At 51.9% G+C, this 18,152-nt stretch overlaps 4 protein-coding genes across 4 annotated transcripts, besides 1 other annotated feature; 2 read left to right on the top strand and 2 right to left on the bottom strand.

Annotated features, from left to right (window-relative positions):
- Positions 1 to 1,748: part of a repeat region (rgion duplique sur le chromosome 5) that runs on past the window's edge.
- A 1,967-nt stretch (positions 1,749 to 3,715) lies between these two features.
- On the bottom strand, positions 3,716 to 5,914 carry PODANS_6_160 (uncharacterized protein; the record flags this gene model as incomplete). Its single annotated transcript, XM_001910471.1, has 3 exons — positions 3,716 to 5,445; positions 5,514 to 5,679; positions 5,798 to 5,914. 3 exons carry the CDS (start codon positions 5,912 to 5,914, stop codon positions 3,716 to 3,718), a joined length of 2,013 nt encoding a protein of 670 aa, XP_001910506.1.
- Positions 5,915 to 11,726: 5,812 nt separating this feature from the next.
- PODANS_6_170 (uncharacterized protein) lies at positions 11,727 to 14,719 on the top strand (the record flags this gene model as incomplete). The annotated part of the gene is made up of 2 exons (XM_001910470.1): positions 11,727 to 12,446; positions 12,497 to 14,719. The coding sequence occupies 2 exons, from the start codon at positions 11,727 to 11,729 to the stop codon at positions 14,717 to 14,719; spliced, it is 2,943 nt and encodes a 980-aa protein (XP_001910505.1).
- Positions 14,720 to 14,866: 147 nt separating this feature from the next.
- Positions 14,867 to 16,282, bottom strand: PODANS_6_180 (uncharacterized protein; the record flags this gene model as incomplete). The annotated part of the gene is made up of 1 exon (XM_001910469.1): positions 14,867 to 16,282. The coding sequence occupies one exon, from the start codon at positions 16,280 to 16,282 to the stop codon at positions 14,867 to 14,869; it is 1,416 nt and encodes a 471-aa protein (XP_001910504.1).
- A 576-nt stretch (positions 16,283 to 16,858) lies between these two features.
- PODANS_6_190 (uncharacterized protein) lies at positions 16,859 to 17,992 on the top strand (the record flags this gene model as incomplete). Its single annotated transcript, XM_001910468.1, has 3 exons — positions 16,859 to 16,932; positions 16,983 to 17,240; positions 17,293 to 17,992. The coding sequence occupies 3 exons, from the start codon at positions 16,859 to 16,861 to the stop codon at positions 17,990 to 17,992; spliced, it is 1,032 nt and encodes a 343-aa protein (XP_001910503.1).
- Positions 17,993 to 18,152: the final 160 nt, after the last annotated feature.

Below are 18,152 nucleotides of genomic sequence, written 5' to 3'. Positions count from 1 at the left end.
TGGAGCATCTCTCATCGTTCGCATTCCTCCCTCACACCTCGTTACAAGAGTTGATGGTTTAGGAAGGTCACCCAGGCTTCCTTTGCCCAGCAAACCAGTCGGACATTTCGGGGAAGACACCGTATGTCTCGGGCGCGCCGCAATCTATGGTCCCTTCAATCTATGTTCAGGTGAGGCACTGACAAGATTTGTTCTCACTGATAGGCTCAAGATAGGTAGGCCAAGCATGTAAGCGGCTCGATCCTCTTCCGCCATAGCCATCAGCCAGTGTCTGATTGATGCGACTCTGGGAATTAGTCTACAGCAAACCCGATGACCATTATTTACGAGCTCTTTGTTTGTTCTTAGAATACGAAACCAAAATACAGTCTCTGCCCATCTCCAACTCTGATGCACCGTCTGAACTACCTTTCGAGAATGGAATAAACCACCAGTCTTGGAACATGACTACCCTGCAGCATGCCACCACCGGCAATCTCAACGGAAACCGACCGCCTTCACCATCGGGTCAAGTCGAGAACTTGGAACCGGTTATACTGGGAACAGGCGCGGCGTTGATGCCCATCACTGTCGCCATCGCGATGGTCCGGATTGCAACCGGGCGGGCAGTTTCAAAACTGCATATTGACGATTGTAGGCATCCCTATGACCTACCTGGCAGATCAAGAGCTGACACTATCAAAAGACGTCTGTCTCCTCACCCTATCCTTTGGGATTGCCCAATGGGCAATGATGTACCGCCGTAAGCGCTCCCCACCTTCACTCTTTCACCATCCGGGCCTTCAAAGCTAACTCTCAAAGTCGCCCAGCTAGGCGTAGCCCGTCACGCCTGGGACATCCCACTTACCAGCATCAACCCTCAAGTCTACCAAGTCTGGGCTGCGCACACTGTTTTGGGTATCATCTCCTTTTTCAACACCAAGGCCCTCATCCTGACGTTTTATCTCCGGCTTTTTGGGACTGTGCGCTGGGTGAGGTGGATGTGTTACTCGCTTTTGAGCCTGTCGGTGGTTATATACGGTATGATTGGGCTCTGGTACGTCGCTGGTTGCGTACCCAAGAACTCGAAGCTGCCTGTGTGTGATGAGACAGGGCCGTTGATACTAGCGGGAGGGGTGTTCACTGTGGTGGCGGATGTGATGTTGTTTGGGATGCCGTTTCCGGTTATCAGGGGGTTGAGGCTTGGGAGGGATAAGAAGAGGGGGTTGGTGGTGTTGTTTGGGTTTGCGATTCTGTGAGTGTCGTCCTTGGGGGAAATTGGGAACGTTACCTATGTGCTGATGAGATATTTGATGGCAGGATTATTGCCACAAGCACAGTCAGTCTGGCGTATCGGATATCCATTGTGGTGAATGGGACTGAGGACCCTTCTTGGGATGGGGCTGAGGTGGCTGTTACTGCGTATGTCGAAGGCCTTCTTTTTAATTGGTGATGTCTACCTACCCAGCTGACGTGATGGATAGATATGTGGAAATATTCGGCACTGTGATTGTCGCCTCTGCACCGGCTTTGTACACGTTTTGGACTCGCATCTTTACAGAAACAAGACTCTACGCGACATTGAGATCTGGCTTTTGGTTCAAGCAGAGAACAAAACCTGACATCAGACTGGGTCAATGGAAGACTTGGCCAGCCGTGCATGGCGTGGCGGCAGTGCCTGTGAGAGCCGAATTTGTGGGGACAGAGAGCAGTCAAGACTTGATCCGGGAGCATGGCGGGAATGGTGGGATACTGAAGACTGTGACTGTGACGCGTGAGGTTGTGGGTGATCAGGGAGGACGTGGGGGACTTGGCTAGCTAAAGAGAAAGGGGGGAGATCTGGGGAAGAATAGGTAAGGTACCTTAGGAATGGGTGTGTGTTAAAGAGGCCAAGTTATTCCATGGGGGATGGATGTATCCAAGAATCACGCCCAAGTCTTTATAATGTCTGAATGAAGTAACGAAAGTGCTCGGATTGAACTCTGGTTTTCTGGGTTTGTGGACTGGAACTGCTGGAATATGTGTCTTCTGTACGGGCATCCCGCCGTGGGACTCGAGTCTCGAACCAACTTTGCTATTGTCTTCAAACAATCTAGTACCATTATCCAAAGCCAAGATTCATGTTTTCTAGTTGTTGTCTGACTGAAGCTGCGTCAACTGAAGCTGTGGGACACAGTTTCAGTCAGGCCCGTGGCCCACGAGCTAGACGACTCTATCAGGTGGAACCTTGGATATTAGCGAACTCAGAGTTGCTTGGATCCCAATCTACTTGGTTTTTCCTTCGCTTCGAAATCAAACTCTCGTAATAGACCGTCCCACTCTCTGAATCCCGGTGCTGGGCCCAATCTGTAAGTCTCGCCACTGCTTCAGGACTAACGAGGTCACGATGCTGATCGTTCAGGCCCATACAACCCAGCACCCAAATCGCAAGATGAACAGTGAGGCCATCAGCAGCAGCGGCACCCCACGGAATCGAGGCATACTCAACAGCATCGTGATGCCACTCAGTACCTTGTCAAAGCTGTGCGAGTCGGAGAATGCGGCTCTGCGAGTGCCATCCCACTCGTCGGTAAGTCCTTGATTGGGGCGCTGCAAGATGTCGCGAATTTCCCACCTCCGGGGCGAGGAGTGGCTTTCTTGGTCTTTTGGCACGATGAAATCGGGTGAAGTTGGTGTTTCAAAAGCCCTGTCGAGGACTTAGTTTGCATTGTCGAGAGCACGTCTGAGGTTAGGTAAACTGTAAGCCATACTAGGTATAGTCCTTCAAATGGTACAGGGTGGATCTGAAGAGGTGAAACAAGATGCCGGGTGCCATGGAAAGAGAGAAAATAGAAATATCACAATAGCCAGAACGAGAGCTGGAAGCTTGTGATCTAAAGGGCGCCAACGCACCAACTGCCTCTGCTCAAGTGTGGGAGGTGCGCAGTTGGTCGCGCAAGGCACAGTCCGCCAAGGTAGCAAGCACAGGGGGCCACCTCTAGGCACCTCAGCTGCCTCTTTCACACGCTCATGAAAAGTTGACTCCCGGAATGGTCTGTTGGTTCCAGATGGTGGTATGTTCTTACATGCTTAGCGGACAGTGGACTGCACATCCAACATAGCCACCAACCACAGATCATGATACGCCACTTGGCAGATTTCCCATCTTCTTAAACCACACCTCACAAAGACATAAGCGTCTGAGTGGGCATAGCGCCATGACTTACCTACATGATGTTACCTATTCCTGCACCTCCAGCAAAAGGGCAGGCCGAAGAGATGCGCCCTCCCGATGATTGCCGGCATAAGGTTCTCAATAGCTTCAAATACCCGACCTTACAAAGAAGCCTGTTACCTGAGGCATCCAAGGTTTTATACGATTTATACGAACTTCGTAACGGTATTATCCAAGGTTGGTAAGCAGACTACCTGAGACTTCTGATAAGGCAAACCGACTTCCCTCGCTGAGATCTATCAGTAGAGAGGCTTAGCTAGGTAGCTACATAGTCTCCCATGAGCTTCTTGAAGGCGGCATTATGTTCATCCCAACCTCAGCATGGCCTTTCATATCGTGAAAGAAATTGAACACAGATGAATGGATCTGCAACAACAAAAGCAAAGGAAACCACACTAATAAACTCGCATCCCTGACTTCAAGGCAGACCCGACAACACCGTTGACCATCCTCAGGGCACATGTAAACCAACGAAACTGGCCTGATTATGGTATATGACCGAGGTGGGATGAAGGTGAAGGCTCAGAATGGTTGGTTGTTGTTGTTGTTGTCTTGGGAGAAATGAGGAGAATAACCTTGCGACCAATACCCTGGTTCTGAAGCAAGAGGAGGCAGGAGGTGAAGTGGTTGCTGCGAAGGTATAGGTAAAGCGACACCCTCTGGCACAGAATGAGTTGTCTGCAGGCAGTGTTGACTGGGATTGGTGGCCTCTCCTCGAGTTGATGCATTCTGCTTATTTTCCAACATGCGCACCACAAGAGATAGTTCGTATTCTTTTGCATAATCCATTGGCGCCTTTCCCTTGTGATCCCGAACGTCGATGTCAATCCCATCAATCCCTAAAAGAGTCCGGATGATAGCTAACCAGTCCTTTCCTCTTTGTGTCCGCACCGCTAAGCATAGCGCTGTTCGGCCGTCTTCATCTTGTAGGTTGATCGAGCCCCGGCGCCACTTGGCACTCCGTTTTGCAAGCTCCTGAACAACCTCGAGATTGCCCGCAAGAACTGCGACATGTAACACCGTATCTCCACTGTCATCCTGGAAAGTGTCAAGGGAGGCAGGGGAAAATGCCATTTCGTACCAATTCAAAACCTCTGTGCACACACCAAAGGTTTTACATTGCCCCATTGCAGCAGTTAGTGCCATCCACGAAATGCTCGCGACGGCGTAATCCCCATTGCCATTCTCCAATAAAAGCCTGACAATATCCCGATTGCCATTGCGTAAAGCATAGTCTAGAGCAGTCATGTCGAGGTGATCAAAGGACCAGAATTTCTCGACATGGTTCAGGAGAACTTTGCAAGCCTCCAAATGTCCTGAGGCGGCTGCCAAGTGCAGTGCGAGCATCCCGTTGTCGGCCTCCTGGTCGGGATTGATACCTGACTCAAGTAGAGCTGTGACAGCTCCAGGTACGTTGTATTGAGCGGCAATGTGTATGGCAGAGCGACCGAGAATGTCTGCCGGATTGTGTTGGGCACAGTAAGGGCCAATGTTGCTGTATAGGTACTTTTCCTCTTCTCGTGATGGGGTCCACAGCCCTCGACCAAGTCCTCGAAGAATACCATGCAGAATGGGGGCGCCAAGACAGTCCTGCAGGCTCCAGGTAGCCTTTTCCATGACCAATGTTCGAATCCAAGTAGCATTGACGTCAATGACGGAAGCATTTCGAAACCTTTCAATTACAGACATCCCTCCGTACCGTAGATTAGTTGCCTTGGATGGCACCGTGCACCAGTTCCAGAGTTTCTCCATGACAGGACGGAACTTTTCAAATCGACTGGCGAGGGTTTCGACGGCATGTAAGCTGTCTTTGCGGTTATGTGCCCTCTTGGCCAAAAGCTCATCCTCCAAGATCAAAACAGCACCTATCTCGTCGTTGAGAAGGTTACTCTTGATCATCGAATTGATGAGGGTGGATTCGGTAACAGAGAAAGATTCGTAGTCTTTCTCATTCCATTCGGTGTTTTTGGCTTGCAGGATGCTGCAGGCCGCAAGGTGTAATCTGGAGGCCTCTAACGCCGTGTTATGCGAATCGTTTTGTCCGGTCGAAAGACCAGCAATTTTAGAAGCGATGTGTTCGAGGAGATTCTCATGGAGAGTCTCTATGACAGTAACGAATTCACACCCGATGTTGCAAAGGGTTGTAATGTCCTCCCGCACGTATATAGTACCTAGATCCTTTTCCCAAAGGGATATTTTCGTTCTCACTCGATACAAAATCTTCAAGAAGCTAATCGCGTCCGACCTGAAGTCTGTCAGCAAACGCTTACTCTGGGACATGTAGGGGTTGCATACAAATCTGCATGGGTCCAATCGTCACAAGGATGAGTCGATGGGCGGTCCTGAGGAAGGAAGCTTGCCGAGAGCAGGAGGCCTCTTGGGTTTTCTCTTCTTCGCTTGCGAGCCTGTGTGCTGGGCGAGCACTTGAAGCCTTTGTCTTCGCAACGATCGCATCTCTGAGGCCATTGGCGTGGTTGTGGTGTGCACTGTTCGGCGGGTTAGTCAAAGAGAAAAGAAGCAGAAACAGAGGTTGGTTTATAGTAGCTACTTCCGTTTTCCAAAGTCCTAAAGTGCACGTTATAAAGAGGTGAAATATTTACTCACCTTCTTTCTATCTTTACGGCAGTGATCGCATTTCGCGAGGTCGAGCTTCCCACGGGAGCCCCGCCCCAATGGCCCAGTAGGATTCATCGTTTGTGGCTGGATTTGCCACTCTTCCATAATGCTCCTGTTGCCAGTGAGAAGGAGGCAATTAGTGCCTCGCACCCAGATATCAGCGGCGTCAAGCTTGAGGGAGGCAGTATAGAGGACCACAGTCCCAAATGAGAGATATTTGGTGTCGCAATCCAGAAAAAAGGGGATTCCCACAGCTGGCGTGGTGCAAGTTCGTCTGGAATTGGCTCCCGGGGGGTTGATGAAGGTAGGCAATGTATTGGGAAAGGTCTTGGGCACTGAGGTGCCTTTATAAGTACCGCTGACATAGGTTTATCCGGTCAGCCATCTTTCACTCGTTTTATTTGGTGATGATGTGCATGTGCTGGTGCAACTCCAAACCATGCTGTGGTGGCGCAGGGCAGCCTCAAGCATCATCAAGTATCGCACCTGTCGCACTTGATGCACTTGTGTCACCTGCTGTCGCACATGCCGCACATATCGCACCTGCTTGCACTCGTCGCATCTTACTCGTACCTTCTCAGTAAGGGCCAGCCATTATGCAACGACTGAACGCCCCCGCTGGATACTTGTCTCAGTCCACCATCGGGGACAGGTTACCCATGGATGTACCTATGTTATCACACATGCTGTCGACTGTGCTGATGTGCACTGCCCTCGCGATTGCTGTTCGGTGAGGCTGTGGGAATGAGCAACGATCATTACAGTAAAATGCCGGCACCTTGTAGCAACGCAAGAGTAAAGATACCTTAGCTTGACAGGACTCCTTATGTCGCCCAGGGCGTTACCGGGTTCTGATCTTCCCAGGTTGCGATTGGTCCCCTCAGATCTGTCCGCATCATCACACCTTCACCTCGCAATGGATATGTTCAATTACCTAGATTTAAACACTCCTGATCCCCCTCTGTTTTCTAATCACCTATCCCTGGTTCACCATGTGTGTTGCTCTGATCATTGACCATTGTGTTCTACAACATGGCTGTTTCCAATACAGAAGATCACGACCCCACCAGCACACCAGTGTGGACATCACCACAGTCCCAGAGTATTCAAGTCATTGTTTTTGGAATCATTGCCTCCTTGCTGACGATGGCAACGGCCTACCTTTCCTACAAACATCTCCAAGCAGCAAGAGTCCAGAAAAGCTCACCGCTGCCATTACACAATCCTCCAGGACATCAGACCATCTCCAGAACAAGGATTGGGTTCACTCGTAGAACTTCACGCCTGGGTGAGGGGGTGCAGGAGGAATATGAGTATGTAATCTCTCAGTTGCCAGGGAGCATAGTGCCTGCCGGTCATCTTTTACACCCTCTACTACCTATGCTCATGTTCTAACAAATGAGACAGGTTCACAGTCCCAGCAACTTACGCACGGCAGCTTCCATGATTTGATGCTGTCAGGCAACCCCAAGCAAATCAACAATAATTATCAGGCTACGGAAGCATTTTGACGGCATGGAGATGGCATAACGCAGGTCTCCGCGTGTATAGAACTTGGTACGAAACATTTTGGAAGAAGATGGGACGTCCAGATGTGTAAGATGTTGAGGTAGTGTTGATAGAGCGCCAATGGCACCCAAGGTCTACAAGCTGGAATCCGTTTCTCACTTTTCAAATACCTACTTATCAGTGCACTTGTCATCAGATAGAGCTGCCGCTACCAGCACAACTTCAAGCATGAATCCCTCTGCTAACAGCATTTGTGCTACGACTAACACCCGGCCTGGATACCTTGCTTCCCATCTCGGTACTGCAACGTAGGTATTTTGGCAAATCAAGAAAGCCCTATAACGGCCACAATCAATGAACAATTTGGGAGATGACTCGTCATCGTCATGCTGGTGTTATCAGCGGTCTACTATTTCACAGTGGTTGGTGGGACGGAGGTCAGTAAGTCTGTGGCAATCAGAGCGGTTGTTTCCCCCGAGTTGGCAATTCAGGACATTGTGCCTTCTGGTAATTTCAGGTACCACAAAAAGAATACCATTTCCTCGATGCGGGCTAATGATTACTGGGTTTCGAAAGCTCCACATGATTCAGAGGCAGCATGATGCGCATGTTTCCTTGGGAGTGGAGATGTTGTCCTACGTCAAAGCCGATTTATGGCCCTTGCTTGCCGACCCTTAGTCATTTGGAACTGATGACTCTTAGGTTGCCAAGCTGGTGAGGAAGAGTGATACTAAGACTACTAAGAGGCCGATGATCAAGAGGAACAGGCCGTGTGTTCTTGTCCATCGCTCAGTTGAAGAGTCGGTTGATGAAGATACAATGTGCCTTTATAGATGGGATAGCCAGCGCGGGGCGAGAGTATTGGCAAGGCTACACATGAGCCAAATATCGTGATTATCCCTATGTATATCCCAGTTCTTTATCCCGCTCTTTCGACTTTCGCCGGCGTGAGCCACCAGAGAGCGTACTCAGCATACTGACAAGGTGCGTTAATGGTCGAAAGAGACGCATTAGAACCCACTTGGTGGTGCTATTCCTCCGCCGTGAGCGAGACTCGGGACCGACTCGTATCCGTCGGTATCCCAGTGGATCGGGTCCGCCCCTTGCTATATCAGAGTGGCAATACCACTGCGGTACCTCCTCCGAACTCGGAACAACAACTGTAAATTTCCTTCTCCTGGATTCCAGAGTGCGTGTCCGTAGTATCTGTTTCTTCAGCTCTTTTGCAAATGGAGGCGAGCTGCTCCAAATGACTATCGCTTCCACACCCTTATCGTTCGCTTTGTCTGTTCTGGTAACTCGGTAGCCAGCTATCGTGGTGCTCGGAATCCTCGCCGCAGGTGTGTTCTGCTTGATGGAGGAAAGTGGAATATTTCGTTCAATCGAGATCAGCCGTGGTAGGAAGCTTGCGAACACCTTTTTTGGCTTCACTGTCGAGCGAGGTAACTTCATTTCTGCCGAAAGCAACTATCTGCCAGTCGCGTTGTTCGGGCCTATCGTCGCCGATTGCATGTGGACGATGGGTCGATGTGCACATGCGAAATACGTAGTCCGTCGGCATGGTAGGAGACAATCTTACAATTGTTCGGAATTGCCCTTTGTCTATCGAACTACGTCGGAGTCGCATTTTGACGCCAGAGGCGGGGGAGATGGCAAGAGGCAGAAAGCACAAGTGACAGAAACCGATTATACAAGGCAAGATGGGAGTTCCAAGTCAGAAGGAAGAAGTGCGCTGCAGCGCTGCAAATAACGGTGACCAGGCCTCCCGCCTCATTTCTGATACCAGCAGCATTAATCATGAGGCACATTTCCCCACCTTTTACACTTCTTCCAACACAGCCCCCTCAAACAACACTGTTAGGGCACCTTACACATTTTCACTTTCTTCCTCCACAAAAGGCAATTGGCAATCCCATACTGGCACACCAGAAGCCAGCTCAAACCCATCGACGCAAACAATTAAGTGGCTGGGACGATACCAATGATCACAAGGCTCTGAGCATGGTGATTAGCGCTGTGAGATCTATGGTGACGGGTGAGCATCACAGATGGACTGCACGCCACACTGCATGTGATCATGTGATGCAACGCTAAGATGCTTACCCAGCCTAAAAGTTGAGGCAGGCTGGAGGGCAGCTGGAGCGGGAGAGCTTGGTGTGGCCCCCACTTGTGAGAACACGCAAATCACATTGGTTCAAGACGCGGCGGTTCGTGTTTGGGAATAAATAGCGGTAGAGTCTACTGCATATTCCGGTTCCAACTGAATAAGAGCGGCATGTCTGCTGTGGGCAGGAAATATGGTGCGATGGATGTGAGGACCTACCCATCTCGGCCTCACTTACAAGTTCGGCAGCCATCTAGCTTTATCTGTACGAACCACGAACCCCACCACGGTTTGCACGCCGGAAGATTATGGCGGAACCCCCTCTCCTCCTCCCCCCTTATCGAGGTTCAGGCTATTAATCTTTCCAGGAACTCCTGAAGATGAACGGCGTACCCCCCCGGCCATGCAACCGGCCTTGAAGAACAATATCTACCGTACAAATTCAACCTCAAGACCACGTACTCGAAAATTTTGGCGACTTGTTTGACCTCTTTAGAATCTTACGAGACTCCTCTGGGGTGACAAAGTCTGACATCGCACAACAAGATCGCCACGATTTTCCTCATGGCCACAATGTAAGCTATTCTGTTTCTTGGGTGACCTTCATCGGTACCTATGTACCGAACGTAGGTACCTACTCGGGCGGTACTGACTTCGACCAGACCAGGCGCCTTAACAACTCTTTAGATCTGGCCGCACGCCTATGGCTCATGTTCAGTTTTGGAATGGAGAGGGAAGTGGCTTTGCGTGGGATGGAGATAAGACACTGTACGAGGCTGTGATGGCTATCATATCGCCCTTGACGCCACAAGACCGATACTTCATCAAACTCGGCAACGCCCATAGCCTTGACAACCCTCAACAGGATCCTTCAATAGCTATTGAGAGGATGGCCAAATATCTTGGAATTCTTGAAAAACCCTCATCGGGAAGTCAACCCGGCCAGCGAAATGCGCGTGTCTTTGCAGACACCTTTTTCCCCCAGCACATGATGAGGCTCACGTCCTTCCACATCGTATGGACAAATGACATTTTGGAGCATCTTGTTGTCAAAGTTTCGAAAAAGCAAGCCATCAAGCTACGTTTTTCATCACGCAACTGTGCTGAGACAAATGTGGCTATACGCAGCTGGGGGCCAGCACCCATACCGGGAGCTTGCAGAGGAAACCCTCAAGACACTGGGCTTACTCATACCCGTCGAGGACCTCGACACAGCCTCGTGGTTCGATGAACAGCGAGATGGGGGTGGTGGTTTTGAATGGCCGGAATACCGACGCACACTTCACATCATAGATGAAACAAGCTGGCACAACACTATCGACTCCTCAGCAAACACCACCGAGCCGAGCGACCAGATGTGGGTTCCCACCATCATGCCCGTGTCAAGGCAGGTTGACAGCTTTCGCATCTGGCAGGCCCGACTCTTGGCGCTTGAAGACACCTACAATCGTGCCTCTCCCCAGACCATCCTGGGTTTTTGGCGAGACCGACGGAACCTTCGCGAATGGTGGACCTTTTGGATCGCACTCCTTGGGCTTGTTCTTGTTTTGATTGGCTTTCTCGTCGCCACAGGCTCGCTTGCGGTTGGTGTAGTCTCCGTGCTAGAGGCCAAGGAGGCTAACAGATATGCCAGCATTGAAAGTGTGTTGAAAATGAGAAAGCTGCCTCTTCGGAGTCTTCGGCAGGCTGTTGTTGTTTGGCCACGACGTTGGACACCAGTGTGTCATTTGATGTATTGAGCACTTCTAACGAGGGTCTTGCTGTTGTTCAACCAACCGATATCTCCACATCTCTTGAGACGCGCGTGGCCAACGAAGCAACTGGCCCAGCATCCGCTACAATAACCTCCCCACCACCTGGCCAGATGTCATTTTTCTCCGCTGGTCGACCCAGAGAACCGTCAACTACGTGATTCTTTGTTGAGGCTGCATCGGTGATGGGCATCAGAGTGTGCCATGGCAGGGAGATCATGTCATAGATTACCTTATACAATGCAAGATGAATACAGTACAAGATCCATGGCAGAGTCAATATATCGAGCACCCACCCTCCTAGAATATTTTCCCCGACGTGTTCGACTGTTCTGCTTGCGTCATATATCTGAACTTTACTAGGAAGGTGGGTTATAGGCAAATATGGTCGTGCCTTCCCCTCGGTGCCCTCGATATGTTTTCAGAGCCACACTGTGGCTGATCTGACCCACACAAGGAAGCTTTGTTCTAATAGACCTCTCGCAACTCTTCCGAAGCAACTTCCGAATGAACCAAAGCATGGCAGCGTGGCTGTCCCAACACGGCAAGCAACATGGACTTCACCTCAGAGTCTAACCTGTTCTCTCTGGATGGCTCATCCTGGAGTCCAGGTCCCTCCTCCCCGCCGACCGAGGTTTCACCAGTACACATGGAGGCGGACGAATATGCCCTCCACCATGGCCTCACATTCCCCGGTATTGACCCCTGGTCCGACATTCTCGACGAAACCGGCACCATTGCTGCCACCATTGTCGACGTCCAACCCAGTCATTTGATCGAAAATGGAACACTGCAAGAATGCGCCTTCCGCCCCATCATCCCCGCACCGGAGCAATGGCAGGTGCCGGCTGAGTCAATGCAACTGCTTCAACAGACCTTTCAACGATGCACTACGATTGAGGTTACCGATCTGATGGAAGAATTGTGCTTGGAAGAAACCCCTAGCATGAAACAGCTCAAGCTCGAACCCCCCATCATTCGAAGCGACCACAATAGCGACTGCCACAGGTTGAGACGGAGAGTCACCTCTTTCCGGAAGGACACGCTGCCAGACCACGGCCTTCCCCTGGATGATGCCGATGTGGCCGAGGGTGAAGGGCTTGAGTTTGCCGAAAATGCAAATGCCATGGAGAAGGAATTGTTGAAGAAGGCTGCAACTGAGCCGCTCGAGGTTACAAAGGAGACAGTAGGATATCTTGTGCAGATTCTCAAGACGGAGTGGATCGACAAAGATCAGAGGGATCTGTTGGCTAGTAACAGCACTTATCATGGTGTAAGTTCGGCAGCTTCGTGGGTTGGCCTAGATGCTAACATTGTGTGAAGCTTCCAAGTTTTGGAGCTACAGAGCCTCTGTCACCGCCCCTGAGTCCTATGCTGGAACCATTCGACGATCTGTTTGTTCCTGATGAAGAGACATGTCGGGTTCCGCAACCTTCTTCTCCATTTTCTGACATCAGTGAAGAGATCCGGGTTGCGGAAAACAAGCTTCTTCGGCAAGACGAGATTTTTTGGGATGAGGCGTCGACAGCTCAAATCTCACCTGACCGCTCTGATGATATGGACATCACGGACATGATAAGAGGTGGGCTCTTTGAGTCATCAGTGCTGCCACCGATACACCACCCGCTCTCCGAGCACCCGTATCTCGACGTGCCAATATTTCCACCTCTTCCGCACTCGCAACCTGACGATGCCTTGTGGCTCGAAGACCTTACACATGCAGGTGTTCTGACTGAGCCAAGAAGCATGTCCCCAGAGATCTATGAGGAGGAACGCCATCTTTCAAGGTTCTTTGACGACAAGGCTGCCACGCTCGTGCGGTACGCTGAACAGGAAAGACTCGAGCCACTTGACGCCATAGCCCGGGTTTCAGTTCCTCTCATGGACTTCTCGTTGCCGACCCCGGCATGGGAGCAACAGCTCCAGAGCGCCAGGGCACAATTCGGCTTTATTCGAGGGACAACCGACGTCGACTGGCAAGGGACCAAGTGGGGTCACAACAGAGCGGCTGAGCAGCGGATGGTCTGGACGCCTATGGCGCATATGAAAGCAAAGACATTTGCACCTGAGGCCATCAAGGTAGACCAGGGGCACCTTGACCACTTCCTAGGACATGGAGAAGACGAACATGTGGTGACAAGTGAAGACCTGGTGCACAAGAAACCAGGACTGATGATCTTGCAGATGCATCTTGACGACGATGAAGAATTACTCCCTTTGTCCTCCACGGGAGACCCGACATTGACCACTTCACGTGCGAATCGAGAAGATGGGAGCTCGAGCGAACCACTGTCCAGGACAACAGTCACACACCGAGCCCGGCCAGTCGAAGATGGTGTAGTGGAGCCGCCGGTCCCAGGTCCCGTTGCGGTTTTGGCCGGCCAAAAAAGACTTCGAGCAGCTCCCATAGAGATACGGCCAATACCAAGGCCATCTGCCCACCCACCAACGCGCCGCATGCTCGGCCTAGCTGAAGGTGATAACCTCCCGCCGGTCCCAACAACAGATCTATTCCGGGGGCTTGTGCAAGAATACCCTGACTTCAGAACGTTGCTCGATTCTTTTGTTGCGGTCAACTTCCGCGCTGTAACAGACCGATCCAACAGCGGCCATCCCAGCTATCGGGTCAATAAACTATTCGGGGCCACACAACCAGCGGAGTCGCTCCCTGCTCTTCCTGAGATCCCAGCAGCTGCTCCAGACATTGCGCCTCCGGAACAGCGGCCCAGAATAGTTGCATCCTTCACGGCGGTTGGCCCGATGGCGCAGTTCTTAGCGAAGCTCCTCCCCGGAATAGAGATTGTACGTCGCGACTACAAACTTCACCGACCAGCTACATGGTTCCCAGGCCTGCGTTCGCCTAACCTTGACGATGCTGACTTGACAATATCCCCTGCCACTGGGATTATGCTGCTGACCATGGTAAAACTGCGTCAAAGGCCCATGCCAGGCCAACCGGACAAGACAGTGAACTATCACGGCGTGGTCCAGAATGCTGCTTTGCGGTACGAGCGGTTGATCGTCTTTGTGTCTGAGGGCAACAAGTTCAATGAGGCGATGACACCGCTGTCTCAGTCAGATGCAAAGGCGCTGGCCGAGTTTCAGGGATTTGTGGGCGGTTTGGACACAGAGGTGCGTGTGTTGTATGTGGGAGGAGGAACCGAGACGCTGGCGAAGTGGGTGGCGAAGACGATCTGTGACCATGCCAGCGAGCAAGCTGATGTGAGGAGCTTGGTGACTCCTCCGGAAACTCACCACGAGGCCTTTCTCTTCCGGGCAGGCATGAACGTGTTTGCCGCCCAGGTCATTCTCAAAAGGCTGCCTGTCCCGGCAGATGACTTGGCCGTAGGAGGCAAGAGAGGGCAGTCGTATGGATTGCCGAAGTTTCTGATGATGTCGTTGGAGGATAGAATCGCCATGTTTGAGGAATTGCTTGGGGGGCGGAAGATATTGGAACGAGCCAGCCGGGTTCTTGATGAGCCGTGGGGCCAACATGCGGTTGGCGAATATGACGATGACGATGTATTTGAGGGTTCTGACATGTAAGATGGCGGGAGGCGATCGATGTCGGATGATGTACTCGGATCTTTTGCCGGCTTTTTCTCTGAAAATCGTTTGCTCGATACCAGGTAGCTATGGGCAGTGTTGACCCCTTGCGATATTTGCTCAAATGCTTTGCTCAAATACCAAACTTCATTCTTTCTCTTCCACATCTCCCTCTAGTGGCTCAAATTCTTGCGCTGCCGCACCATTGCTGGCATCAATACTCCAGACCTTGAGGCTTGTTTCCTCGACGACAAAAGCTGGCTTTTTCCCGGATGACGAGTCATCCTCACTGTCGCTGTCGCTATCATCGCTGCTACCCTCATCACTGCTATCATCATCCGCCACCTTCCAACTCCCCGAGCAAGTAGCCAGCACACTCCCACTCGAATGCATAGCCGTCGCACCAACCGCACTTTCCCCATCATTCACCCCCCACTCCCAAGTCGGCTTCGTTTCCCCTTCGTTCATCCCAACCCCTTCATACATGACCACCGTCCCGTTCTTCGTCCCAGCCCAAACCTCAAACCCGTTGCCGTTTTGATCGGGAAAGACGTCGACGCCGAGTCGCTGATTTGTCGTCCCATCTCTGCCGGATAACCACCCTAGCAGCTTATGCGTCCCCCTCACATCATAAACCAGCAACCCTTCACTCCCTCTTTCATTCACAACCAAGTACCGCCCACACGGACTCCAGATTGTTTGGACTACTCCCTTGCCTTTAATCCCCGCTTCGTGATCAGCGGAGGGTTTAACGCTGAAGTTGGCGATGACGCTGCCGGAGCGGTAGATGTCGTACAACCCCACCCACCTTGTCCAAGTTCCCGCAGCTAGTATCCCCTCCCCAGCACCTGTCGGCTGAAGCCCCAACGCGGAAACGGTCCCTCGCATTCCTATACCATTTCCCTTGCTGATGTGACGAGTGGAGGGGATGGTAGGGATTCTCAAGAGGGGGGTAGAGCACAGGGAATCAGGGCGGGAGATGTCGAATAAGGCGAGGAGGTTGGTTGTTCCGGTTATGAAGTGAGTACCTGGGGAGGGCCAGACGAGGGAGGTGATGGGGAGGTAGGATTCTGTTTCTGGTTTTATCAAAAAGAAGGAGGCGAGCGGGGGGGAAGCAGGGGAGAAGATGGGGGTTAGGTGGATGGGGTGGTCGGTGGTGGCGGTGAGGAGGTATTGAGTTGAGGGGTGGGAGAGGGAGAAGTAGGGAGAGGGGGAGAAGGTTGAGGTTGGTTCTGGGAGGGGGAGGGTTGATGTTGGGGTGAGGGGGGGGTGAGGGGGGGTGAGGAGGGTGGAGGGGAGGACGTAGGTTTGGATGGAGGGGTGGGAGGTGAGGGTTAGGAGGGTTGTGCCGTCTGCTGTCCATTGGGCTGATTTGAAGAAGGGGGTGTCGCGGTTGCGGGGGTCGGGGGATTTTGGGAGGGAGGTAGTTGGGCAGGTGGTTGAAGTCAGGAGGTTGAGGGAGGGTTTGTTCATGGTTGGTGGTTGAATTTCGGGAGTAGGTTCTCTTAATAAATGGGTGGGTAGTTTGTGAGTCGGGGAATTTTTGTTGGGTTCTGTCGACATCTTGGATACTCTCTCTGTATTTTGTATTTTTTCGAGTCAATGTTGAATGAGAGAGAGTCTGAGGGAAATCGTCTTAATATTGAGCTCGATGATAGTCGCGATGAGGTGAGAGTTGAAGTCAAGCTGCAAATAGTGTAGACCGCTTTGCCAAGTATCTTCTCACATGAATTTGCTGATAAAGTACCTTGATCAATGGAAAGCGCTAATAGCGAGAACCTTGAAGGTCTAGGGCGTCGTTGCCCCACATTTCCTCCCCTACAATGGCGGCGGGCGCCCTTGAAACCAGCACCCGGCAGGCAACTGCAGGGGGAAAGCTACGCAACCATGCATGAGCTGTCCGCCTGACGCCTTCTCCAGCTCACCAAACATCCAGTCGCGACATCAGCCTCGAGAGTCGCGGCTGCTCCTCACCAAAGTTACCAGACGATTGAGACGCAGTGTCATACGAGAGAGACTCTGTGTGGGACAGAACCAACGTCGAGCAGGAGCCCTGGTGCCAGCATCTCCCGAGAACTCCCCGCAACAAAAGCGTCTCCACCGTTATCAGCCATCACCAAACCCATCAAGGTATTCAAGATGGAGTCACTATTCAGTGCAGACCGCTGCGAGAAACTTCGCGACCTTAACGTTGTGAACCTCATCGTTTCGAGGTGGGCCTGATCTTCTCTCATGCCTTCTTCCTGTACTGACAGTCCCGCAGCGTCATCGTGGTTGGCATGCTCATCAGCTACCTACCCCAGCACTTCCGAATCATCTCGCGCGGCACCTCCGAGGGCATCTCCCCGTACTTTATCCTGCTCGGTACAACCTCGGCGACATCGGCTTTTGCCAACATCTTGCTGCTTCCCCAATCGAGACAAGACGTCGCCTGCTGCAAGGAGCTCGAGACATTGCACTGTGTTGCTGGACTGCTTGGGATTGCGCAACTAGGTGTGCAGTGGATTTGCTTCACCTTCATGTAAGTCTTTATTTGCTGGGCATGGTGGGATCCGTTGTTAACAAACCCATAGCTTCGTCTTGTTCCTCGTCTTCTTCCGATATAATCCCGCCCACGACCCCGATAACGAAGAGCTGGGTGAAGAGGAGGACCAGCCGAGGTGGCAGACAGCTCTGTTGGTAGCCTCGTTGACCCTGCTCCACGGCCTCGCTGTCATTCTCGTTACGGGCATTCTGTCGACGCTTGCCAAGGACCACCTGGAAATTTGGGCCAACGTACTGGGCGTCATGGCTGCTCTTTTGGCGGCAGTGCAATACGTTCCGCAAATCTGGACGACTTACCATCTTAAGCATGTGGGCAGTCTCAGCATTCCCATGATGTGCATCCAGACGCCCGGTGGCTTCCTCTTTGCGGCCAGCTTGTTTGCGCGCCTTGGCTTGGCTGGTTGGAGTTCGTGGGGCATTTTCGTCCTGACGGCCACCATGCAAGGGCTGCTGCTGTACCTCGCCATCTACTACGAGATCCAATCCCGCAACGGCCTCGTCAGTTCAACCATTGACAGCCTGCCGCCATCACATCTTCACGCTAATGGCTTTGATGATGATACTCCCGGCCGGTACACCTCTCACCCCGAACACTACGCCAACTCCCCAGACCATCTCCAGACCATCTTGGATCGTCAGGATAGCGACGCAGCAGCGGAGACCACACCGCTGCTCAAGCCCGGCGGTATTGGCGACCCTCACAGGAATTTTGACACCAACCGTGGATAGGATAACGGAAAGTCTGATATTCCGTATTGAGGGCGGTTAAGCATTGTTAGGTTCATATTTCATTTCTTGACCAGTTAGGAACAGAGGACGACTCTGTCCGGTATCTAAACGACTTGCATTACATTGGGACGCGGCGTTATGAAGGCGGCTTGAGCCCATT

Source organism: Podospora anserina, chromosome 6 (genome assembly GCF_000226545.1).
Source record: "Podospora anserina S mat+ genomic DNA chromosome 6, supercontig 2".
NCBI classification, from domain to species: Eukaryota; Fungi; Ascomycota; class Sordariomycetes; order Sordariales; family Podosporaceae; genus Podospora; species Podospora anserina.
The sequence above is the reverse complement of the archived record's forward strand: the minus strand, read 5'-3'. Positions and strand labels throughout refer to the sequence as shown.